At 38.2% G+C, this 27,178-nt stretch overlaps 1 protein-coding gene and 1 long non-coding RNA gene across 4 annotated transcripts in view; both read left to right on the top strand.

The window, feature by feature from the left end:
• Nucleotides 1-22,340, top strand: part of LOC133110586 (uncharacterized) — a 64,028-nt gene extending 41,688 nt beyond the window's left edge. For all 3 annotated transcript variants that reach the window (XR_009704866.1, XR_009704867.1, XR_009704868.1), the window contains one exon: nucleotides 21,747-22,340. This is a non-coding gene — a long non-coding RNA (uncharacterized LOC133110586). The remainder of the gene's footprint in view (nucleotides 1-21,746) is intronic.
• LOC133109926 (homeobox protein Hox-C4a-like) lies at nucleotides 107-2,212 on the top strand. The gene is made up of 2 exons (XM_061219683.1): nucleotides 107-574; nucleotides 1,106-2,212. Exons 1-2 carry the CDS (start codon nucleotides 139-141, stop codon nucleotides 1,486-1,488), a joined length of 819 nt encoding a protein of 272 aa, XP_061075667.1. The 5' UTR covers nucleotides 107-138; the 3' UTR covers nucleotides 1,489-2,212.
• Nucleotides 22,341-27,178: the final 4,838 nt, after the last annotated feature.

The following is a 27,178-nucleotide window of genomic DNA, read 5'->3' as shown; positions in this document are numbered from 1 at the left end:
GGGACTGGCTTGCAGGCTGCTATTGGACTACTGAGTCACGTGGTAAAAGTAACTTTACAGGGTCGCTCGCAAGTAGGAGGGCTTTATGGAGCAGAAAAACGACAAAGGTAGAAAAATTATTTTCCACTCCAGAAATTAATGATCATGAGCTCGTATTTGATGGACTCTAACTACATCGATCCGAAATTTCCTCCATGCGAGGAATATTCGCAAAATAGCTACATCCCAGACCACAGCCCCGAATATTACAGCCGCACGAGGGAAACTGGCTACCAGCATCATCACCAGGAGTTGTATCCTTCGCGGGCGACCTACCAGGAGCGCCAATATAGCTGTGCAAGCATCCCTGAGCCCGAGACCCAGAGAGGGCACGGGCTATCCCATTCAGGACACCTGCTCCCTGGGAAAGCGCAAGCAGCTCCACGTGAGCCCCCACCGTTACCTACGTCCCCTTCAACCCCACCGGCTGTGCCTCCCGCCTGCATCCAAGCCACCCCGGAGCATCCTAACAGCACAGTCTCGTCCAAGCAGCCCGTAGTATACCCATGGATGAGGAAAATCCACGTCAGCACCGGTAGGCAACTTATGTGTATTTCTTACTCTCTCCCTCACTTGCGCGTGCTCCCCCCTCTCTCGTTTTTATTTTACCCCAATCCCCTAACTCGTCCGTGCAACGATGGGAGAGGAGTCTTTGAAACGACACAATTGAGGCGGATTTACGACTCGGCATTAGTAATTACACCCGCCATAAATTTTATGGCCGAGGCACTAGTCTGGGCAGCCGTATTGCCATGTGGCTTTCGCTGTTATATATGTGGCAGAGGGGGAGAGACAGAAGAAGAGGCGACAAAAAAACTCAGTTTGTAATGTTGAATAAATAATTCAGCGCCTCTCTCACTATGGACGTCCTTCTCATTAAGGAGAGAGCAAGACAAGTTCATATGAAGCATTGTAGATGATTAGATAATAGCAATACTGTCCCCGATTTTCCTTTCTTCACGACTTTCTTTCATATCTCAACTCACGCCAATCTCGCTTTGCCCCTTCTTCCCTCCTTATTCCTCTATTTTCTCTCTCTTTTCTTTCTGAATTCTTCCCCTTCCAGTGAACGCCAGTTACAATGGAGCAGAGCCCAAGCGGTCCAGGACTGCTTACACTCGCCAGCAGGTCTTAGAATTGGAGAAGGAATTCCACTATAACCGCTACCTAACACGGCGAAGACGCATCGAGATCGCTCACTCCTTGGTTCTCTCTGAAAGGCAAATCAAAATTTGGTTTCAGAACCGCAGGATGAAGTGGAAAAAAGACCATAGGCTACCCAACACCAAAGTCAGATCCTCTGCTCCTACGGGCACATCATCTGCGTCCAGTACAACGTCGTCAGCTGGCACTGTCTCGGCTGTTGTGGCTTCTAACGCGGTGGCAGCTACCGAGGAACATTTGCGGTTACCCGGAGCCGAACAAGATGAGGATATAACAAGGTTATGAGGCAGACAATTATTTCGCTGAGAAGGAGGAAGAAGACGACTGATTATTTATGAAATATAAACACAATCTATCTCATTCGCGCACATACACACACACCTACACACACACACACACACACACACACAAACACACACACACACATCTTTTATATGTATTGGTTCTTCTTCGTTGTCTTGTGCGTAAGAAAAGGTTTTCCTTTCAGTCCACAGTTATATAAAATGCATGTTATATAGCATGGATTATTGCGAAAATACCTGCAGATTGTTTACGCCACACATCAGGGTTTATTTATTTAAAATAGAAATATAGTGATTTTTCAGAAGTTGTTTTGAATGAAAGAGAGATAATGACAATTTAGCAAAAGCTTGCAGGCAAAGTTATGGCAGGAAATGTGTCCTCTCATTTGCGTCAATACATGCACAATTGTTATATTTATTTTATAAACAAAACTGTCGAGATATTTGCAGTTAACTTACTATGTGGGAAAGTAATTGAGCTTATTTGTTTTGAAAAAGCAAAGCGTGGATTCAGTTTAAATGCTGTGAGATATTTGGAGTAATCTTAAAAAATAAGATTAGTCATAATACAATTAGGAAGTAGTACTTTTTGTGGTGATAACGTGTTTAGACTGATTAAAACTGAACATTGTGAAATGCAATAAAATAAGTTTAGTGTATTTGTGCTAAATAGTGCTCAATAAAACAGTGAGTGTCAATTCGTTTCATATCCGTTTGGGTCGTTTTCATTTATGTACGTGCTGCCTCACATATTATGTTTACAAATGTTTGCTGAGTATGATGGCACTTTCCAACGAGAGCACGTGTGAAAGTAAAGCGTCGTTGTTGAAATACAGACACGGTGATCTCAAAATAGCATTGACATATTGCAGAAATCTGAGCTTTTCAAACATGTTCGTGAATGTACCGTTTAAGGCATCAGTAGTGTGTATTCTGAATCATCTTATAGCAATGGCATATTTTGGCTCCAAGCATTGAGAAAACTCACATGATAGTGTTTCAAGCCATTGATAATATTTTTATGTTATCCTTCATATATTCCCCAAATCTAGTTTTGGCCACAAGTTTGCTAAGGCTCATATTGGGTATTCTGCTTTTTGGAATATGCATAGGCCTATATTCATCAAAATACGTTGACTACATTAATCCATGGCTTTCTCCACGGATTTCATGTATATATTATTATATATTTTCATATATAATATATACTGTCTTCAACACGTGTTAAAATTCGTGTTGTAGTTATTCTATGTTTTAGGTAGCTACAGAACGGTGGCATTATGTGTGTTGTGTTTAGTCAATTTTCAAGTGCATTCGATTAGTTTGCAGTTTGGTATGGCCCACAAGACCTCATCACTCTTGATCAGAGGGGTCTGCTTCCAGGTTGATTTTCCCATCAGTGGAATAAGTGGAATTCTTGGTTGTTTTTAGATCCCCCCCCCCTTTTTTACGAGGGGGAGGGGTGTATTTACATGTTCCTTTGTGCAATATTTAGCCTTTATATCGATTTCATTAACTCTGTAAAACAGATTATATTATATTTTAATAAACTGATTACTACAAAGGCCAATTAAATCGATGTAACCTATACACTTTGGGTGTATTTTCTGGATTTTAGTCGTGGGCCCTGAACATCTGTAATCTAACAACCTTGCATGGTATAGAATGTGTTTTTCAGACTAAAACAGTTACTTCCATTCCTCCCTCAATTTCAGGCAAATAAAATAGCTTTAATAGTTACTTCAAATAGCTTAGTCTTCAATATAACTGGTAGGCTACAAAATAACCGTGGTATCTATATATTATTGATATAAATAGATAGATGTACTTTTAATGTATTATGCTGTACTGCTGAACAGAGGCCTAACTTATTATCGGTTGGGTTTTGTTACGTCAAAGGTCACCGCCAGACAAAGAAAATATGGACGTATGAAATGTGTAGCTCCTGTTACATTGGAAGAAAACATAATTAGGCCTAAATATTTAAGATTTATTTGTGTAGTGGCACTGTTGTGATTGCAAATAAAACGCTGGGGAAATTTCTGGGGGACAGTAACTGGTCACATTACCAAAATATTTGGAGACTACATTTCTTTTTTATTTAACCTGGAAAAAAACACCAGATGGCACAAGCCTGCACGGGGCCGTTTAAAAGGAAGAAGGGTGAGAGCGATGATACTGTGTATATATATATATTTGATAATTTGGCAATTTAGCATGCTTATAGGATTCATTATGTCGTTTATTTTTCAAACAAAATCACATTGTACAGATCCTTTTGGATGCATGTGCTTTACAATGCTCACAGCATTGCTAATGTCATATATTCAGCCAGATTCACGTCTAACCCGCGCAACTGTTTCTTACGGAGTTAAATGTTATATTTGTGCTCAGAGTGTTCTCCTTTGAGTGAGAAATAGGAGCATAGCATACCATTATAATTAGATTACGCCTTTGATTTTTCACCTTAGAAATTGTCATTTTCTTTAGCACCATAACGCAAAACTTCCAGCGTGACATACTGTCTCAAATTGGCAGAAACAGAAAAGTATTATTTTTTTCAAAGGCGCAAATTATTTGATAAAAGATCTTCAAATACTAGTTACACATACAACGGATTGCACTCAACCTTAAATATGCGCAGCTCTGGGTCCAAGTAGGCTACTTTTGAGACTGAATGTTGTTAAGCTAAACTTTTCCTGTGTCTTACACGACACGACACTATACACTTATACAAGGACAATTGTTAAATAAGACGAGAATCATCTCCCAGGCTAAAGCGAGGCACTCGGCGTTAGTCTGACTTGGCCATGACTTTCTAGAGACATGGAAACAGCAGGCTCAGAACTGCATTCTCAAGCCTTTATGCTGCCGGACAGCAGAGAGAAATTAATGTGCATGCCACAATCCCAGCGTCCCTGCAAGCTCTTTCTACGTCCTGTCGCCTCCATGTCGCGAGGCTGAAAAGGTACTTTATTGAAGTTTTGGGCGAACTGCGAAAAAGGCTGGGTTCACTCGGAGGACACATTTTCTGTCCCATTAGACACATTTCAGTCGGGATGGCCGACCTTTACAACCCTGTGACCTGACAGGCTCTCTCAACGTGTCCTATGTGTCCTCCAAGTTTGATTTCTTTGTTGAGGTTTCTTCCATGTTATTAGACCAGAGGAAACATGCGTTTGAGCATTGTGTTTCTTCGGGGTAACAGGAATAAAAATTACACGTTTTGCCTAAATTCCGCTCTGTAATTTTAACCTATAACTGAAAGCAGTAGTTTAATAACAAATTCATGACTATATTTTGCACCTTATCTAAATCCCTCTCATTAGTCAAAGCCAATGACTATTGACAACTTCTAGTGAGTGAAAATAACCATGGTTTTCACAGACAATAATTTATAATTATCCTGACTGAAGTAGGTTTATAGGTTCGTAACTATCCTAGGTCTATATCCCTGCTTAATAGACGTAAAACGCTAATAATGGCAGTGGTAAAATGTGCTGTAATTAAAAAAAAATCAGAAGTGTGAAGTCTTCTGTTTACCTTGGAATTATATACTGAACTACACAGGGCAGACGCAGGGCCGCAATGTTCTTTAAATAACGGTGGTAGCCTACTACTGTAACATTAGAACATGCATGTAAGTCATCTTTATGTTGATCCTTTGGAGTCCTTTGGGGTTCCGAATCAGTCACTGATTTATCCTATAACTATGATAGTAAGGTATATATTCATTTTCCCCATTGAAAAAAGTTGTTTCTGAAGATACATAAATGTTTAAGCAGGTTACGTGACTTCATGCCATGCTTAATCACGTCCTAAATGTCTAATTTCTCATAAACGCATTGTGGTACTGCCAAGGACTCATGGTCACAGAAAGCCAAAAGTGCAAAATTTCATATGTCAATATACAGCAATCAGAACAATGTCAATATCAATAAGGACAGAAAGCATTTGTGAGATAGTAATGTTCAGATAAAAAAAACCTTAAGCACACACTTGTCACAAAGTACTTTTTTACTCGAAGATGTAGAAAGACTCTCACTGTGAATTGTTGTCAAAATCTTCATTTTGTGCTTTACGATCCTATAGTACACGAAGTGGTTCCGCGTACACACACACGAAGTTCTTTCTTTCTTCTTCTTTATTTTAGTCCTCTTGTTTGTGAAGCTGATTTCTGTCAGATTTGGTGTCACAAACGCACATAATTTATTTCTTTTTTTCTGTAGGAATTCTTGAGATACTCCAATTAAACGTCATGGGAATTGTAGTGCACACAGATTAAATTAATTAATTTATGCATCTACAATAACCTTGGATGATTTGCAGATAAGCATAATAATTGACACGTAATTAATGTATGGAGAATATTCAGTTTGACATTCGTGTCAATCACGTTCATAAACTTTTACAAATTTCAGCAAGGGCACACCAGTGCAAACGTGAACTTATGTCAAGGTGTTCTGTCGTCAGAAATAAAGCAGTTTCGATTAAAAAGTGAAAGTTAACTTATATTCAAGCCCTATTTATGACTGTTGCCAGCTTTGGCCATTTAGGCGCTTGACAGACAGCATCTCTCGGATTTTCTTCCGTTTTCTTTCTGTATACTGATGGACGTAGCGAGTATGACACTCTTGCAGTCATTATTAGTACTAGGCAAAGTCTCGGGATTCGCCCGCTTGTGAGCTTATAAATATTTGAGGAACCAATGTAGTATTTACTCGCAGGTTTGGGTCTGGTGTGGGAAGAGGTCGTGACCCTACTTCAGACAGAGTAAATAATTTGCTTTGGGGGCGATTACACCAAGGGAAGACCGGAGCACGAGTAGTGCTATTTGGTGTCCGCCCAGACCGCAACAGTATCCAGTGTAAATATGGAGTAATATCTGAAGTAAATCATAGTAAATTCATGGATAACAAGTACTTACAGTTAACACCTTTATAACAGACATGGAACAGCGTAGGCAGGTCCGTTTTTTTTAATCTAAAAAAAGAGATCTTCCTTGAAAAGATGTTTGAGTTCGAAGCAGATGTTATAACTGATAGGAACTGTTTGAATATGTGGTAGGCCCGACCTGTCATGAACTATCAAGCGTTTTAGTTCATCTCCCAGCTATTTTAATAATTTAAAAACGTAATACAGGTGTTTTATTATGAATTTCGGTCCGTGATATCCAGAATTGGAACGTTTATTACGACTGTAACCGACTTGTCATTCTGATCTCATTGATCCAGTCATTGCATCCAGTCTTCACAGCTCCGTGATTACTTTGGGTTTTAAACCAGCTAATTAAATGACAAAAAACGTGAAGCAGCATGGCTTTAACTCCAAAAATAATTATGTTAAAATGTCAAATGAAATAAATTTCTCATCAGTTATAACAAATGTTTGTTCTAATCAAATGTATTCTTAAAACATATAACAATATAATACATTTTATTTATTCTTACAAAAAATAACGTTTTCATTATAATATATGAGGCAAATCCTCGCGTTGTTTAAATGCATTATAATGGACGTCATTCACATTAAATTAGTAAAAAGTAATAACTTAATAAATAATACGTTATTTTCTGGTTGACTATGCTGAACAGGGTTGATTGCATGCAATTGTGCTGGTGATAGTGGTCTTCAAGAAAATATCAGAGAAAGGACGTGTGTAATCTGCATTCACAAATAGTTTGTTAGCAATTATCACAAAACTATTTTTCGACTACGTAATTATTTTCTGCGTATTTTTAAGTTCTGATTTCAGCCTTTGATGTGTCAACTATCGATTAGTGTTGCCTTTCTATAAGCAACTTTCTATGGTCTCTGTTTTTATTTGCTTCATTATTATAGTGTCAAGGCTTTCAGAGGCAACTCTTTATACATATTCATGATCATTTTGATGATATTGTTATCATCGTCGTTATCATCACTATTATCATTGAGTTTGAATGTGTAGTCACTGGAAATGTCATAATGCATTCAATTGCATGTGTTCCTTCTTTGTATTGCTTGGTACTTGACTTTCTACACTACATAATCTACTTTCAAGGGAAAACTTTACAGGCCAATCTCTGGCAAATTTTGAGAACTCATTTATTATTATTACAAGGAATATGTGTTGTCTACCCTATATTAAAATAACGATTTTAATAAGAAATGGTTGCCCCTATATATACACGATTATACTGAAATAGCTTTACTGCCATGCCGCTTGTTTAGAAGCCTCCAAAATATCTGTGTCCGCAATGCCAATCAAATAAAAAAATAACAGCTCGTGTGTGTTTGCAGTTGTGTACAACCCACAGTCCTCGACTGCCCGAAGTTAGCACATTGTATGGCAATTCATGTCTGTTTCGAAACCTCAGGAGTTGTTTTTGAACTCTGCACAGATCCAGTTGTACATTCCGGTGTAGCGTATTGATTTATGACAGGTTTTAAGCGGTTCCGCCCTCCCACCAGAAGAAAAACTCAAGGACCCCCCACGCAATCTGGAATGCTGTGAAACAAACTTGAATCAACATTCTATCCCCTGAGCCAAGTGTGGTTCAGGTATGGCGAGAAACCGCATTAGTTAAAACACCATCACAATATCAGACTACCCGCATTACAAGCTAACCCCTTTTGTTCTCTGTGCCCCTTCCAGTAAACCAATTCTCATAAATGCAGTCGCCTCTGGTTTCAACGCCAGGGAGCTTGAGTGTATGCTGTGCGCGTATCCGTGTCTCTGGCAGCAGCACAGGAGCTCAGGGTTGAAACAGGGGTCGTCAAGCTATTGTCCAGAAGCAGGGCGGCACTCGCATTGGTCAGTGGCGGGCATGCCATAAATCTATCTATTCTCTCATTCAAATTCCCCGGGGGAGCAGATGTTCTTCGTCTCTCCCTTGTGCATGTTTGTGCGCGCGTGTGTAGCGTGTTTTTGTATTTTAGCCTGCACTTACAATGCAAATGTATGAGTGGCACACTTTAATAAAATCATTGCAACTGGGATTTTCAATGAGGCAGGGTTTTTACATCATAAAACACATTCGCTTCGCCTTCTCATAACATTCAGGATGAGAAGGCGAAGCGAAGGGTTTGGCGGTTTCATTGTGAAGCCTTGGGTGGATTCGATGGGACGCGGTAGCAAAAGACAATGTTGTTCAGGGTTTGGACACGCGCAAGCACGCATTCACGCACGCAGGCAGAAAGACGGGTGAATCTGTACGCTTTTTAAACCAAGTAATTAATTCGGCAGGCATTGTATTGGCATGCTCATCCTGTTGGTAAAATATGAATGGAAACAGCCATGCATTTAACAAATACTGCTTAACAATGATGGAGTGTTCGGCTCTCCCTGCTGTAGATTGTTCCAGATGTTATCAACTGTATAGATTGCCTCCATTGGTCATTCCTCCTGAATCACGACAGTGGCAACGTTTTACCCTTCAGCTGTGAAACTCAGTATCAGTATCAAGCTGTTAGTACAAACACTAGCCATTTTATCTGTTAATAATAAAGTGTATACAATGCATGACTTATTCAATGTATGAGTGCCTGAAATAAAATAAAATGAAATAGGGATTAACTGAATAACGTTTCCACATGCTATTCTCATACAAAGAAAATGTATCCGAGGGCTAAAATTACGTTGGCCTTGATTCACAACACTTATTTGTTACTTAATTATATAAATATTTTATGTGGTTAGAAGATTTTCAACATGTTGCTTTTAGTTGTATGATAATATGGCACTGCGTAATATGTGATCTCTTATCGATTAAGTTAGTAATGGGTTAATTCAGTTTAGGCTAGAAGTAGTTACTTGGTTTTCCCCATCCCCAGGTTTAAAATTCCCCCAACGTTACACTCATCATACTTTTGGAATGGTAATGTACTTTCCAATCCATACTAGAAATATACCATTAAAACTTGAAAATATATGTAATTTACACGATGTTATAAGATGCTGTTACAAGACTCCTTATCTTCCTCTTTTTATTACGAAGTTGCACAGCTTTGAGGAACAGACTAATTTCAAAGTTATTTTGGACATTAACTCAATGTAACAGATGCATTGTTTGATTTCAGTTTGAAAGCAGGAAATAAACGCGTAAACTGAAATAAAGTGTAATACATAGGTAATGGCTCTACTGAGTTAATTCTGGCTTGTAAAGTACCAAATGACTTAAGTAAGTCACAGAAATGCTATGAATGGAAATAGGACATTCACACCACGATTTTGTGTCAGAAAACAGTACTAACTTTTTTTTGGTTTTGAACGTATAATATATGTTATATTGTTATGTAGAAACTTCTACACTTTTTTTTTTCATTGACTGGTGCTAAGAAATATAATTTTTAATGAGTAATCATATCTGAGCTTTGTAGATATCATAATAACAACGTGTCAGAACTTTGTCTTGGCGTGGCCTACTCACAAGGAATATGCCTTGCGCTGATGTAAAATAAAAGACAACGGTCAACACTCTAAAAGGTTAATTGAAGCAGAAGGTGACTATAGAATTTAAGTGGAAAAGCGGAAAAGTTTCGGTTTTAGACACCGTGTACGAAGGTGTTCGTATAAGCCACAACGCCTAAAGGACACAATACTGTCACGTAAGATTACAAATGATTAACTAATTAACTAAAACTTATTCATCATGTGTTCATTAATATGCTTGCATTTGCTTAAAGTGCATGTGCGCGTGTGTATCTGCACGTGTGGGCGTGTTATGATTTTCAAATTAAAACATTATTTTCGCAAGAAAATGCTGTTTTATACAGGTTTGAATATATTTTTATTCTATATTCTTAATCAGCATTCTAAACAAGTTATAGCAGAACCAAACACATACTTTGATCACATCACATGTCAAAAACATGAAAAGCATAAAGTGCCGACTCGCGAGATTGTAGTCCACACTAGGGAGCTCCTACGCTCTGTTGACTGCAGTTCCCCCCCATCCCCGCCACCTTTTTTTACTCCGCGTTGTTTACAGCAGTAGAAAGCAATAGAGTCATACATCTTACTCCGACGCTGCCGAGACAGGTCCATTTGTATGCATGGTTATAACCAGAGACTATACCTTTGCCCATTAACGTCCTTTCTTTCGCTCCCGCCTTTTCTTCATTCCCACCAGTTCTCCTGAACATTATCAGATTGTAGATGTTTTAACGACAAGGGCAAATTGATGGCTTAAGTTAAATAAAATGGATTAAGAATTGTTGTTTTGATCAACCTGATTCATATATGTGTTGTTTTTCTAATTTGTTCGTTAATATTTTATAATAGACCCGCATTTAAATAGGCTAAGCTACATTATCGCTAAAAATTACCAGAATGGCTGGGTGGATTTTGGTAAGGATGGCTGAAACGAAAATATTGGTCCTATGCCCACCTTACTTTTGCCTCGCTGCAGTTCGACGTTTTATGTCATTATGTCATTTCAATTGTTTCGTTTATTTCACACAGGAGGCATCCATATGCTTTATCGATGTTTTCGTTCAGCATCTCTGGAGCCATGAAAGTCGAGGAGGAATAATAAGTGGCTGAGAGAAAGAGAGAGGAAGAGAGAGAGAGGTGCATTTTGCGCGCGCGAGAAAAAAAATGATTTATTGCCACGATCGCAGTTCAAACAGAGTTCAACAGGAATTGCCTCACACTCGTGGATGAGCTTAAAGATGGTCTTCTTCAAGTTGTCTGACTGCCTGAGAGGAAAACATCTACTCGTAGAATTGTTGTTGCTAGTTCTACTAGTCTACCTACATGAAACGAATTGTGATAATAGCCCAAATAATATAAAGGCATAAATAATAATAATAATAAGAAGAAGAAGAAGAAGAAGAAGAAGAAGAAGAAGAAGAATTATGTGGGGTTTATTTAAATATTTTACTTATATGAGAAACATTGCAATTCGTATTGAAAACAATTATATTAATGAAGAAACCTCCAACTTGAAACATCGCTCTTCTGTGCAATGTATTCAACGGCGCTTACTTCATGAATTTAGAGTAGCCTAATGGACTTAAGTCGATTACATGTTTTTATGTGAATCTCTGATAGGGGAAACGTCACCTCAGATAATAGCTGAAGGTTTACTCAGTGAATATAACTTAAAATACTGCAATAAATAAAATAATTCATATAAAGAGAAACGCTGATTGTTAGGGTTTCTCCACCAGTACAAACACATACACTAGGACTCGGAACTGTACTGTCCTCTCAGGTCCTCTTCGCACTATACTTGTGTTTGATTTGCACTTCTTGTACGTCGCTCTGGATAAGAGCGTCTGCTAAATGCCAAGTAATGTAATGTAATGTAATGTAATACATGGGACATGTGAAGGATAATAAGCCTTCACTCATATTACTATTGCCGTATGTGTTTTTACTTCGAGCGCAGAAAATGTGCTCTCAAGATCCATATCTCTGTCAAATAATTATACCTTTCACACATTTAGTAGTTAGAGTTGGGTGCAATTATTTGTATTTATTTTCATTTATACATATATACATACATAGGTCAATATACATGAATATATACATACACCATTTTACAGACTTGGGTTTAATTGCATCTGTAGTATTTTTATTTAAGCACTGTGGGATTTAATAAATGCATGTCGAAATGTCAATAGTCGAATACAATTGTACCTATGTATGCAAAAATAGTAATACTCACAATGCTGCTACTATTATTGTTTTGTTGTTGTTGTTGTTATTATTGCTTTTATTAATATAGGCCTAATAATAATAATAATAATAATAATAATAATAATAATAATAATAATAATAATAGCCTATTAATAATAATGTATGTCTTTCTGTTATTTACGGTATTGTTCTTGGGGTTTTTTTAATTGACAGTGAATTCACCAATGGCCAGGTACATTATTTTGAATAAGGAATTTGTAATGCGTGCTTGAATGCCGATTAAAAGTAGATGTTCGGCAAGTCTTGGTTTGGTTTTTCAGTAGGCTCGGCCAACTTTGGGAATAGGGAATAGGCTACTAAATGTGATTGATTAAGTTTTTGCCTTGTAGGCTAAATAACTGTAAATTTTCCACTTGTAGCCTATAGTCTTCAATTTAGGCCTATTTAAGACAACACAGAAACCCTTCTACAATTTAGTCGTTTCGCAAACGAAATTCCCAACGCATCTTGCAAAAGTTCATTAATTCACTTTATGTCGATCTCACTTATAATGTTTAAAATGTAAAATGTATTTTATTCGATCATTTAGCTAGGCTTAGGCCAGTCACATCGTCCTGTCAGCGATCCTCGGAGGCTATTGAAGCACTGCGATCATTAGAGCGTCGGAAAAACATTAGTCTTTGGAATGGAACGTTCGAGTTTTTTATAGCTATGGCTCGAAAATTAACCAGAAACAGAGAACGATTACAACAATTAGTACTGGGAACGCCATAAAGAAAGAAACCAGATCTTCGAATCGGAAAACGGAATTTATTGTTGGCCTATTAACACGATGCAGTCTGATTAGAAATTTTATTAATGCTTATTTTTGTGAATAAATTCTGTTCGTCTGCTTGCCATAATCACACTTTTCTGGGTTGCGTTTCCCGAAGCCTTCTTAACGCTACGTCGTTCGTAAGTTATACCTTAAGCTGTACCTTAACGTTTCAGGGTGTTTCCCGAAACGTTCATAGCTAAGTATACTTTCTGTAATTGATACTTTCGTAAGGTTGGTCTGGACCACTCTTAGCTATACCTTATCGATGTTGTCAACTCACTCCGCTAGTGGCCACCACTGTTCCGACCGCAAATCAAACACATTGCCCAATGCAATAATTTACATATGACCCAAATGAAAGTCAAAGCATGCATACTATTTTGGAGACTTCAGAGAGGAAGATAAATTAAATGGGTTAGATAACTATATAGCAGAGAGGTAAAATACATGTTTTAACACCCAATAAATTAACTTTTATTGAGGACAAAATCAGCACGGATGGTGCAGTTGGTAGCACTGCCGCCTCACAGCAAGGAGGTCCTGGGTTCGAATCCCCTTCGGCCGGGGCCTCTCTGTGCGGAGTTTGCATGTTCTCCCCGTGTCTGCGTGGGTTTCCTCCGGGTACTCCGGTTTCCTCCCACAGTCCAAAGACATGCAGGTTAGGCTGATTGGAGAGTCTTAATTGCCCATAGGTATGAGTGTGTGAGTGAATGGTGTGTGTGCCCTGTGATGGACTGGCGACCTGTCCAGGGTGTATTCCTGCCTTTCGCCCAATGTATGTTGGGATAGGCTCCAGCCCCCCTGCGACCCTGTTCAGGATAAGCGGGTTAAGACAATGGATGGATGGATGGAGGACAAAATCTAGGTAGACTATTAAAATGTGGGTTCATGGCTTTTCCCTTATGTAAACCTCTTCAGAAGAAAGATGTCTTGATTAGCTATCTAGCTCATTGGCTTCTGATATTTATGCAGCAAGTTAAATATCAACAGTAACAGTAAAGTATTTAAAATGCCAAAGAAACACTTTCATGCTTGTCAAGTGCAGATTTTTAGCACAAGTATTGTAGTAGTAACTAGCTAGTTCAGGAGTAGCAAGAATGTTACCAAGCATTGACTTTTTTATATAAAGAAAAACAAAACAATTCCATGCCCATCCACACTTAACAGTTGGGTTGTCCTGATGAAGGTCCATTTGGAGCTGTCTGTGTGTAAACAATGTTAACCATGAGTGTTGCATACTTGGTTTGCGGCATTAAGGCAGTGACAATACTTTCTAGTTTGTTTATTAACTGTTCAGGGATTTGCAAGAAAAGCCCAAGTAGATATATCTGACTGCTTTCAAAGACAACAGTTAAAGTGAATAGCAAATTGTTCAAATTAAGTAGTTTTCCAAATCAGGTAGTCTGCATAAGTTATTCACAGACATTGGTTTTCAGTCAATAGTCTCATATAAATGCAAGTACACATTTTTCTTCAAATAAACTGCTTAGTAACCGCAAAACGAATGCAAAAATGCATCTGTTCTAAATGCTGAATGAATACCCTGATATGCCTAAAAAGGCTTATTTAAGTGAATACTGGTCTTGCTGTGCAGTGCTACAGTCTCTGTATGTGATGATATGGATAAATGTCACAGATGGTACTCTGCAAATTAAAAACAGTAATCATTGCTTTTGGTAGCCCACATGTGTTTTGAGTTTTTAAAACATTGCATTTCCTACAATATTTTATCCTTGACTAGCACGATACTATTTAGCCACCATGCAATGCATCATGTTGTATGAGGGATCTGTTCATCATCTCTTAGTGCTGTCTTAACGATTTCAGTCTGTGATATTTTTTATAATTTCCTGAATTTATTCGCTGGGAATTTATGTAAAGCACCAGGGCTTATCATCCACAATACTACTGGCATGTCATGATCTATGAAAAGTTGTTTGGCATTGGCATTAGCAAAGCACCAGCCAGGGAAGAAGCAGTTTCAGTCTGCAGGGTGTAATGCCTCAATGAAACCCCCAGCTCATTACGTTTAACCAATCCAGTAACCTGGGTGCCTGCAACTGGCCTGGACCAGCTGCGCTAGAAGATTACTCTACCAGGGCAATGACAGTGTAGCTCAGCCAGCGGCCTCACAGTGTGAAAAAGCAGTGGCTGGATGGACACATTTCTAAGGATGTTGATGATAGTCAACTTTCTCCTTCGATAGAGATGCTACTTGCTTACAGCTGTGAATTCAGAAGCCTGTAAAGAAAAATGTAAATCGCTGTTTAAAAATATATTACATTTGGGCTTTGCAAAAGCTGGAAAAGAATCCATCATTGGTCTGTTCTGGTTCACACTGTCATAGGGAATTTACCTTATAACTTGTGCCTTATTCTTCAAGTGGATCGTAACCCAGTAGATTGTAAATAGACAATGAAGAAGAAAAGAGAACTCTGTGCAGATAGCTTCTTTAAATGTGCACAAATACGCAAATAAATCCATAAAGCTCTTTTCTAATAGGTGTTATTTTGAACCGAAAATGAAATCTGAGATTATGTCCAACCAAAGTTTATTCTGATTTGAATTGTCCGCCAATTGTTTAATCAAATACTATGTAAATATTTGGTACATTTTATACTATCCCAAAACATATTACAGTTTTACTGTATTTGTCCCCAATAAAGTAAGAAAAAAATACAATTATATACCAATAATCATCACATTTTATGAGATTTTCTCAACAGTGGCAACACATTTCTGGTAATATTTATTCTTTCAGCAGGGCACCCATCACTGTTCACAGGCCTCACAATGATTTTCCACTTTACTTGACATCCTGTCTTACACCCCTTGACCTGTGACCCTCCCACACCAAATTAGAACTTGAACTTTCGCTGCATCCCAATTTGTATCAAGGCGTGCCTTCATCCACTCCACCCCGGCCCAGCAGATTCTCCACCTGATGGCTCAGTCACATTATTGAGTCTGTGCACAGACAAGGGAGTGACATCGGAAATGCTGAAAAAAGCATTTACATTCGGACAACTCCACCACCATCTTTAGGCAAATCCTCCTGAGACCAGCCTTTTAAGGTTTTTACCTGTGGCTTTCTTGGATGAAAAAAAAATCAGAAAGTCTTTTCAAAAATATTATTTTATTTTTATTGAATGCCATGTTATACAGATTGTAACATCATATACTGTCTGGCTCATGTGCCCTACAGGAGACAAAAATAGTTGCTTGTATCAATGTAGGAGGGGATATTTGTTATAAGGATATGTTTTTTTTCCAGAGTCGTTTGGAAATTCCAAAAAATGGTTTGCAAGTTAAAAAGCACGTATTGCTACATAGGTCTTAGTCACTTTTATCAGACTAGCACAGTACTTTACTAGTATATTCCTTATTTGAATCATGATTTTTACACTGATTGTTTTTATGATTATATATGTATAATATTATTGATTAAGTTGTATTGATATTGTTTTGATCTATTAATACAGAAATGATGAGTGTCTTATGAACCCATATTGATGGTCTGTCATATTGAGTAAGGTATAATGTCTTACTCAATATATTGTATAAAATATAAATTCATACCAGGGAAACAAAAAAATTAATTTGAGAAAGGGAGAAGAGTAAAATTAGTTAGCAGTTGAATAGTGCTTCACTTTGTATTTAAATATAGAAATATCAGATATATCCACTGGACATGTTTTTTTTCTTTTTCTTAATGATGTTTCAAACGTTTGTTCTGGTAAGCTAATTGTTTGGTCTACGTCTCTGGCTGTTTTGTTTTTTTCTTATTTCCCAGCCTCAAAATGGCTTCTTTGATTTTCATTGGTACAACTTTGGTCCTTATGTTGAAAAACACCAAAAGGCAATCAAAGGACTAGATAGTGAAAGCTCTCTTATACTTGCACGAAGGAAGTGATTGAACACACCTGGGGCATGTTTCACAAAGCAGGATTACTGAGTTAGCTTAGTAAAACCTAGAACAGGACTTCAGTTCATGTTCCATATTTTGCAGTTATTGAGATAACTCAGTAATCCTGCTTTGTGGAACCGGCCCCTGGCTAACCAGGAACACCTCTAATCCATTTGTCCAAATATTATCCTGCCCTGAAATTGGAAATGTATAAAAATTGCTGTAATTTCTACATGGTGAAACCAACATGTATAAAAATACTTGAATAAAAGCTGAAAATCTGCACTTTAACCACGTGATTACAAAACTATATATACACACTCAGTGATCACTTTATTAGGTATTTATTAGACTTATTTTTATGGGCTTATTTGTCTTCTGCTGCTGTAGCCTATCCACTTCAAGGTTTGACATGTTGTGTGTTCAGAGATGCTCTTCTGCATACCATTGTTGTAACAGGTGGTTATTTGTGGTACTGTTGCCTTCCTGTCAGCTGGAACCAGTCTGGCCATTCTCCTCTGGCCTCTGTCATTAACAAGAAATTTGTGCCCACAGAACTGCTGCTCACTGGATGTTTTTTGTTTTTGTTCCATTTTCTGTTAACTGTAGAGACTGTTGAAGGAGATCAGCAGGTTCTGAGATCCTCAAACCACCCCTTTGGGCACCAACAATGAAATCATGCTCAAAGTCACTTGGATCACATTTCTTACCCATTCTGATGTTTGGTCTTAACAATTACTGAACCTCTGGTTGATGTCTGCATGCTTTTATGCATTCTACCACATTATTGACTGATTAGATATTTGCATTAATAAGCTGGTGTACCTAATACAGTGGTGTACCGAGTGTACGTGCAAAATGTAATATGACCATATGTTCTTACATGTTCAAAGGGCAAGGAGATTATGTTTATGTTGAAGAAAATTCTGTAGCTCGATTATGATAGGTATTCATTTCAAAGTGCATTTTTTAAATGTAATGCTTTCACATTATATGAGACTTGCAGCTTATATGCTTGTGAATATGATAGGGCATTCCAAATTGGAGATAAAAAAAGTGAGAGAGATTTTATGGCGTACCCATGTGATACTTGATTCTTTTCTTTTTTGAATTGTCCTTGGCAATGACTTTCAGTTAAACATTCCTCCTGCAAAGTAAAATAGTTTTGTCCTGAAATGAAAGTGGCCAAATTTTCAATATTCTCTATGCATAAAGATGTATTGGTACTTAATCTGTAGAGTGCAGTGCAGCATATCTCCAACTGTGACTCATAGTACCAATTCTTGTAACTATGGTTACAAGAGCTCAAACCAGGGTAAACTGATTCTCAAATGTTCCAAGTGTTGTAATTTCTCTGCCAATGAAGCCAGCCCAGAACCATGATGGCCAAAATAAAAGCCAATGCTCTAAAGCTCATTCTGGAGAATTGCTGTCATCTGGACACTATTTCAGCTCTTTGCAAGCTGCAGATGAGGGTGGCTTCATTATCTGCAGTCAGATGTTTCTGAAATAATTTGGCCCTTACACGGGAAATCCCGACCAAGCTCTTTGAAGTTGATGTGAGGGAGGAATACATATATGAAATGATTAATTGCAATTATGCTCAGCTGCATAATTAGATGAACTCATTACCTTTCTTTGGCTTCAGCTCATAATACAAAAGAGAGATTGCGAATTGGGTCTTTTAAAACAGGCTTTCTCTGCTGGCATCTAAAATGAATGGGGTTGATTTATGATAAACACCAGAAAGTCTGAGATTAATAACTGAGTTGCACTGATTTCTGCCTACAGCCCTGACTCAGGAATGAAGGATTCATTCATTGATAACTTGAAACTTGAAAAGATACTGATGCAGAAATTGCAAACCAATGAAAGCACCAAGAAGCTACAGTCTCATTTTGATTAATACAGGATATACAGGAAAAATGGACACAACACTTGAATAGGGTGAAGGGCAGAACCAGGGTCAATTCCATTTCAATTCAGTCAGCTCGGCATATGAAATAATGAATTGAAAAACACTCGTAGAACATTATAGCCATTTCCAATTCATGAATTGAATTTGAATTAATATACTGAATTAAAATGGAGGTGGAGTATGTGGTTTGATCACCGAAGCTCCCACTTAACAACCATAACAATCATACTCTTTTCAGCCACTGAGATCTCTTGCAACCCTGGCAGCCATATGCGGAGGCAATCAGGCCTGCCCAGAATTTTAATTGATTACTGTTTGGAATTAGTGGATGAGTCCTCCCTGTATTTTAGCCTCTGCTCTACTTGTTGTCCCTTGTTTATTATTTTTTGTACAATACCTGTATGTTAAATTGATAGTACTCTTTTGGAAAAGAGAAAGGAGCCTTTTGGGAATTGTCACAGTTTAAGTCTATGTTTGATTGGCCCAGACAGTTTTTGTGTGCAATGAAAGTTAAAGAAAATATATATATGGTCAAATGTCTTTAACACAAATTATATATTTTTCGATAACATCATTTTTTACATAACACTGAACAGTACATAAAACCCATGGTCACTCAGAATGGTGACAAATCTAGCATTGTTGCTTCTAATTTCACATCACTTTTGTTGCATTATTATACATATTACTATGACCCATTTTCAGCATGACTCACACAAATTTGTATGCAATGAATGGTGGCCTGAAAAAAGTTATTAGTACTAGCCATGTATCATTTGATAAAGAAGATTGCCATCCTTTATTTCTTTATCTTGCCTAAGATTATCATACAGCAGTGTGATCATAACATGAAAGATTAATATATTTTAACCAACAAGGCAATTGTTGGATAGTGCCACTGGAAAGGTTTAGATACAATGTTTTAAAATAACTATGTTCAAAAGAATACATACATTCAGTGATCACTTTATTAGGTAGACCTGTACATCAGCTTGGTAATGCAAATATTTAATCAGCCAATCATGTGGCAGAAACTAAACACATAAAAGCATGCAGATGGTCAAGAGGTTCAGTAGTTTTTCAGGCTAAATGTCAGAAATGTGATCTAAGTGACCTTGATGTTGAATGATTGTTGGTGCCAGACAGGGTGGATTGAGTACGTCAGAAACTGCTGATCTCCTGGGATTTTCACACACAACAGTCTCCAGAGTTTTCAGAGAATAACAAAAAACATCCATTGAGCAGCAGTTCTGTGGGCAAAAATTAATTGTTAATGAGACTGGTCAAAGCTGACAGAAAGGTGAGAGTAACACAAATGACCACACATTACAACAGTGGGATGCAGAAGAGCATCTGTGAACACACAACATGCCAAAATAAGTCTAATAAATACCTAATAAAGTGCTCACTGAGTGTATGTATTCCTAAGACGTTGAATGAAAAGTCCTGAGACATAGTCACAAAGATGATTTAGTAAGTAAGCAGTGAAGAGCTCATGATTCTGTATAAAGGCCTGGGCATAGATTTCTAATCTCATTTCTAATATAATATCGTCCAAAAGAAATAACATTGTGCTGAGCCTGTGGAAGCTGAAGTGAAGCGTTTCTATCATTGTCTACTAATGTTTCAAATGTAACCTCACTGAATACTAATCTGAAAGTTGTTGCCATGAGGTTTGTTCTATTCTCGTACGTACTTCATGACTCACCTGAGACTTTTAGAAGACAGTAGATTGGACAAATTGAAAAGTGCTCTATAAAATGTATTATTATTATTACTATTATTATTATTACTATTATTATTATTATTATTATTATTATTTTATTATTAAATACACGCTAAATAAAATTAAAACATCAATCAAGAGACACAAGAAAGATTAGGCTTAAATTCAACAAATTTAACTGGATTGTCTGATGGCAAATAAGTAAATTATGCAGTAATCTATAATTTGGACTCACTTAGCAGACAAAACAACGAAGAGAAAACACATTTTCCATTTCATTTTCAAGCAGATGACACAATAAATATGTATTTTCCGATGGCAAATAAGTGAATTATGGAGTCAACTAATATTGTTCATTTGGACTTACCAAACAGACAAAAAAATTAAAAGTAAATAGCAGCATCAACATCAAATATTCAATTTTATATGTTTTTGTCTGAGTATAAATGTCTGTTCAGGCAGGGTGTTTTTGGTTTGCTTTCATACGTTGACTGAAGAGTATGGAATGGATATACTATTTCAATTAGTTTATCCCAATATCCTGAGTTTTTAAATATGTAAAGTTATTGTAAATCACTAAATGTGAGTGAAGTGTTGTTAATCAATGTAGATACATGTTGCAATATGAAAATAAAGTGAATGGTTTCCCTACTTTTCTGTTTTCATGCTTCTGGTATTACCTGCCTAAGTGTGAAATGCTGCCGAACATCATTGTGTGATCACTTGTGATCAGCTAAGGGGCCATGCACAGACCTTTTGGAGGTCATATGCTGAAAATGAGGCAAGGAGGGCTTGGGGAGTTGTTGCTATCACCAACTGAGGGGTGTGGGTTCAATTGCACACCTGGAGGAGGGTAGATTGCAGTCGCTAACTGGGGGGGATTGCAATCATTTACCGGTGAGTTAATTGCAATCACAAAGGGCATCTGTGGTTTAAGAAAAAAATTATCAGAAATCACTGCACTGCCGAAAGATCACTTTTGCTGTCTACTGGTTGAATATGCATGCATGTGGTGGATTATGACAATGGAGCATTAGTAATGAGACAGAGAGAGAGGTCAAAGTGTTGTGATCATGCACATTATTCACATAAGAAAGACTAATTATTTAAAATGAATAGCTACATAAAAGCATAACCCCTTTATTAAAATAGCTGGATCTGGTAGGCTAAGGCATGCAGTTAGTTCTTCTACCTTTGTTGTCTTAATGTGCGACTCATGTATCCATGTTATTTTCAATCTGTTCCCCAGGTGAACCAATCAAAAGAAACGGGCAGAGTGATGCACATCAAAAAAGATCATTCCAGCAATGAACTGTTGAAAATGGAAAAGGATACCCCCCCTTCAATGCTACCTGTTAATGTAGCCATTGGAGAAGGCCTTCCGGCCCTGCCTCCATGCCAAATGAAGTCTGGTTCCAAGGTCTCTCAATAAGCCTCATGGTGGTCAGAAGCACTTCTAACCCTTGGAGAACACCAACCATGTCCATGGCAAGGATTCTATTTTCTCTACAGGACTATGATTGGATTATTGTTCTGGTAGGACATACGAGTCCTCCCCCATTGGATACAGTCACACTACAGGCATCCACGTTGCAGCACTTTGAACATTAGCAGCCAAGCTGTTATCTGTAACGTACGTGCCATCGCTGATGACATGCAGCATGAGCTATTGCCAAGAGTTTAGTTACGATGGCTGCCCCAACATCTCAGTAAACCCAACTTCATTCTGAAATACAGCCCTATTCTTCTTTTGTTGAGCACTTTATATTTGTTTGTTGTTTATTCTGAACTGTGGTGATCTGTATCCTAACCTGAAGGACAATAAACCTGACATCTTAAAGAACTGCTAATGTGTTCCATTTCTCCTATAATATCCAACTGCGGTTGTCATGGGACGTGCCTGCGGCTCTTTCGGTCATGTGATCCACCCTTATGCTCTTGACAGGGACTGGATGACATTGCTGAATGTGGGGCTCTGAAAATTACCCACATTCTTACAAGTTACATACAGTTCCCAGAAACCTGTCCTTAACTCTTTACTAATTAGCATGCAAATTACTCTCCTATTGCCTATTAAGTCAGAGGTTTGATCATGGCTTTATCATTAGGGGAATATGACTGGCAGTCCGCATTGGCAGGACACAGTTGGCCTTGTCCCTCCAAGATAGCATATGTTAACGTTGGCTAGGGTTCCTTGTGTTACTTAGGCAGTAAGTCCGCCCAACCTCACACCAGGTGCCCACTGGCTACTGGTGCCCATCAATGAGAGGCATGCATCTTCTCCATTTGGCCTTGGCTCTTCTGTAGTATTGAAACCTGTGGAGCTTTGTCATTAGCTTGTTGGTAAGAACATCAGAGGATGCACATGCATCAGGAATAGTAATGCCTGTTTGGTTTAATTGAAAAGTAAAAATAACACTTTTCATAAAGTATACAAATTCAGAGTCTTCTGAGAATGTCCTTCAAATTTGCCCTACCAGTTAGTATTTTTACCATAACTTACACTATTCATTCATCACTTGTTTTGTATCAGTCTTGATTGTTTTTGTTCCCAGTAACACTGAACAATCTCTAAATCGATCATAAATGCAGACAATAAGGCATGATGATCTGGATGCTGGATGAATAGGTTGTGCAACATAATGCTGGTGGTTATAAAACACTGAGGGGCCAACCCAAACCGACCTTATCTGTCATAGAGGATACTGCTCAGGCATTTCTCTCATAAGCCCAGAACTTCCATACTCACCTTCATTTTAGCCAGAGTCCTTCAGAGGCCAGCGCAAAAAGGCAAAGAACCTTATAACCAAAGACTTAAGAAGTCCAGGATTTTAACCAACTTTAAAAAGATGCAATCAAATTTAAGTAATGTAGACTGGGAGCAAGTTCTTTATTTCAGGACTGTGAGTGAAAAGTGCAGCAGGTTCAAAAGGGTTATACTTGATGTGTAGTGTAGATTCATTCCAAAGGAGCAAAAAAGTAAGTTGAGAACACAATCACCACAGTGGATGTATAAAGCTATATGTAGGAGTTTGCAAAGAAAAAATCACAAGCTGCAAAATGCAATCCCAAATGTTTCTTTCTGTAGTGTAGCAGGCCTGTAAGTTTAACTTGCTTCACACATACAATACTGGAATTATTTCTTGAAAATAATAACATTCTAAGGGATAGCCAGCATGGTTTTCGTAAGGGTATCTGCCTGACAAATCTGCCTGCCATTCATTGAGGAAGCTACCAAGTGTTTTGATGTTAGCATGGCTTATGATATTGTATATTTATATTTCCAAAAAGCATTTGATAATGTACCTCATGCCAAACTCATTATCAAAATGAGGATGGTAGGAATTACCAGAGCCATTTCAGAGTGACTTCATAACTGGCTATGGGATAGAACACAAAGAGTAGTGGTAGGAGGGATCTTATCTGACCTGGGTATTGTGGGAAGTGGAGTCCCACAGGGCTTAGTACGGCCACTGCTCTTCCTCATTTATATAAATGACATTGACAGAGGCATTGAACGTACTTAAGTTAAATTTGCAGATGATACAAAACTAGGAGGTTTAGCTAACAGTTAGGAATCTAATAAAGTAATCCAGGAAGATTTAAACAGAATCCAGTGGTGGATGGAAACACGCAAATTTAATTCAATACAACTAATTGCAAAGTTCTACACGTGGGGAATAAGAATTTAAGACAGGATTACTTTATGGGTAGCACAAAATTGGAAAGAGCTACAGTTGAAAAAAAGGTAATAGTTGACCAAAGCCTTTCAGGTTCTAGTCAATGTACGGCCAACAGGATGCTAGGATATATAGCCAAGAGTATTGCGTCTAAGTTATACTCGCCTTATACAATACTCTTGTTAGACTACACTTGGAGTACTGTGTGCAGTTCTGGGGACCACACTATAAGAATGATATAGAGGCACTAGAAAAGGTTCAGAGAAGGGCAAATAGATTGATTCCATGGATCTGATTCCAACAGATAAAGAGTTAGGAAGATTGACTTAAGATGCTTAATCTCTTTAAACACAGTAAAATGAGACTTAGGGGAGATTTTAAATTCATTAAAGGGATAAACAAAGTGAACTATAGACAATTCTTCAGGAAATTGCACAAATGGAAATTGGCAAAAGAGAAATTCCATACAGATATTAGGAAGTATTTTTTCACACAGTGAGTGGTCACTGTGTGGAATAGCATGCCAGGACATGTAGTGGAGGCAGAAACACTGGAGGTTTTCAAGACCAGGCTTGATACTGTGCTAGATACTATTTAGCTTTTAGGCAAACTAAGCAGTCGGGACACTTAGGGGTAGGAAAAGACTAGCATCGCTGGGCCGAATGGCCTGTTCTCACCATTATGTTATGTTATGTTATGCTACAATAAGATTCCAGAGTTGCCATGGCAAAGAAGAGAGCATGTGACTTAAAAAGTATATTGTGGTGGTGTCAGAGTAGCAGTTTCAGAGTTTGACATTCATCCAATGAAACTGAAAATTGCAAATCAAGGTTTGCAGGAAATATTCCTCTACATGATTTTGACAGAAGCCTGCCAAAAGGTGTGAAATGATGAATTGGAAATGAGTCGCAGTGTTTGGAAAAAGGTAACTCTCCTGTGAGGGAGGTAGGCTTTTGAGTGAATCTGTGTACGGGCAAGTTACTGGGGCATGCAGAGAATGCACCCTGGAGGGCCCAGTTAAGGGATAGAAAATGATGTTCAACCTGCATGGCCAAAACAGTTTCAGCAACTCGTTCTTAAAAAGTCTCCTACCATACCAAGGAAGCTTTATGCAATGCATTTAAAAAGCCAATTATTTAATGGCATAGGCTAGACCCCTGGTCTAGGCTGTCAGTCTAGCCTGAGAACATGGCAAGTGGCTTTTCCTGAGCTATTCAGAAGCCCATCATTGAGAACATTCATTACAAGTAACATGTGGTGAGCACACCATCTGATGAACAATTAGGGGCATCCTGGAGATAGTATATTCAGTGGGAGTGTCATTGTAGTATTTTATTTTGAGTCTTGGAAGAGTGCTGGCCTGGACTGCAGGCCATCAAATCTCAAACCCAGGAACCTGAATTCACAGAAGTGGGGACTGAAGATGGATGTAGAAATCACATCACACAAGGTATGCAGGTCTGTCTGACACACGTGTTGACTGGTGGGGGGGAAAGGGGTATGGAACTTTATGCTGCAGCTTTAGCAAAAATCTAATGATTGCGCTGCAGGTGTTGACATGGTACTATAGAAGCTAGCATAGCAGGTAGCTGCAGCTCTCTGTTGAATTAATTAAACCATTATTCTACAGCTCAATAAATTAATTTACCCCATTTATCTCAAAGCAGGTTTTTTTGTTGTTGTTTTGTTTGGCAGGTGAAGCATTTCCCACTGTTTCATTCTTATTTTGTGTCTCTCTTGTGGTTTTTCCTCCAGTCTGACATGAAACAGAGTACAGTTACTGAAGGCATATTCCATCATTGCTGCTGACAATTCCCTACCAAACCTGACTCTGAACAGGAATTAGTGAAATCCAGGTTGATCTTTACACAGCTAGTAGGTGCTCGGAAGAGCATTGCCATTCAAACACAGCTGATAGATATGTGCATTTGATTTAGAAAACCGTATTGAGAATATAACTACTCATTATTTTATCTATTTATTTTTTTCATTACAGCTTATCTAACAAACAGAAATGGCTTGCTTATGTAGCATGGGCTCTGTGCATTGCTGTTATACTGTAACATACGATACACACAATCCTCTTTCTCTCTTTTCTCACTGCACTCTTTTCCCCCACCCTTTTCCTCTCACTGAACATTATCAGTGCTCCCCTTTTCCCTCTGAGAGTGACAGCTTATTTTGAGTAAGTTGCTGTCCAATCCCCAGTATTAAATCAAAGCCCAGGGAGATAATCTATTCGGTCTGGTGGCAGTACTCCTCGGTCTCACTGCTCCGTGTCACCTTTACTATTCCGTGGGTCACAGGTTCAAAATGCTCATTTCAATCTGCCCACGAAAAGCAAACAAATGCCGAGGCACACACAAACACATACAAGCTGAAGTCTGCACGCATGCACGTATGTAATGCCCACATACACACATATACAGAAACATGAAATCGCACCAACGCATATGTTCAAACATACCCTTAAGAACACACAAACATACACACATATAAATGTACTCATTTATAAACAAGAAACTCTCCCCACATATACAAACTCAAAACACAGTCATACAAACATATAAAACATACGCAATGTATACATACACATGCATGAATGGAAAACCCAACACACATGCATTGCCCACATACAAACACACACAAGCACATGAGCTCACTGACAAACTGACAAACACACTCAAAAAACACACAAACCATGAAACCCGCACCCCCAAACACACACATAGTAAAGGCAATGCAGGCATTCTGCAGGTTGGAGTCCCTATTGGAAGCATACAGTGTGGATTCACACCTCTTTGCCTCGTCAGCAGACCCGGGCTAGCTATGCCGGCACGGCTGCTTTAAATAGGACACCACAAGATGTGCTGCATGTTTCTGCTGCTTCAGTGCTTAGCTAGTTCATTATCTTTCCAGTGATCAATGGCTGTTTGTTTGTCTCTCCTCGCCTGTGCCGCACATTAGTCAGTTCCATACTCATTTCCTGTATCATAAATTG

Source organism: Conger conger, chromosome 14 (genome assembly GCF_963514075.1).
Source record: "Conger conger chromosome 14, fConCon1.1, whole genome shotgun sequence".
NCBI lineage: Eukaryota > Metazoa > Chordata > Actinopteri > Anguilliformes > Congridae > Conger > Conger conger.
This window is presented reverse-complemented; position numbering and strand designations above follow the sequence as displayed.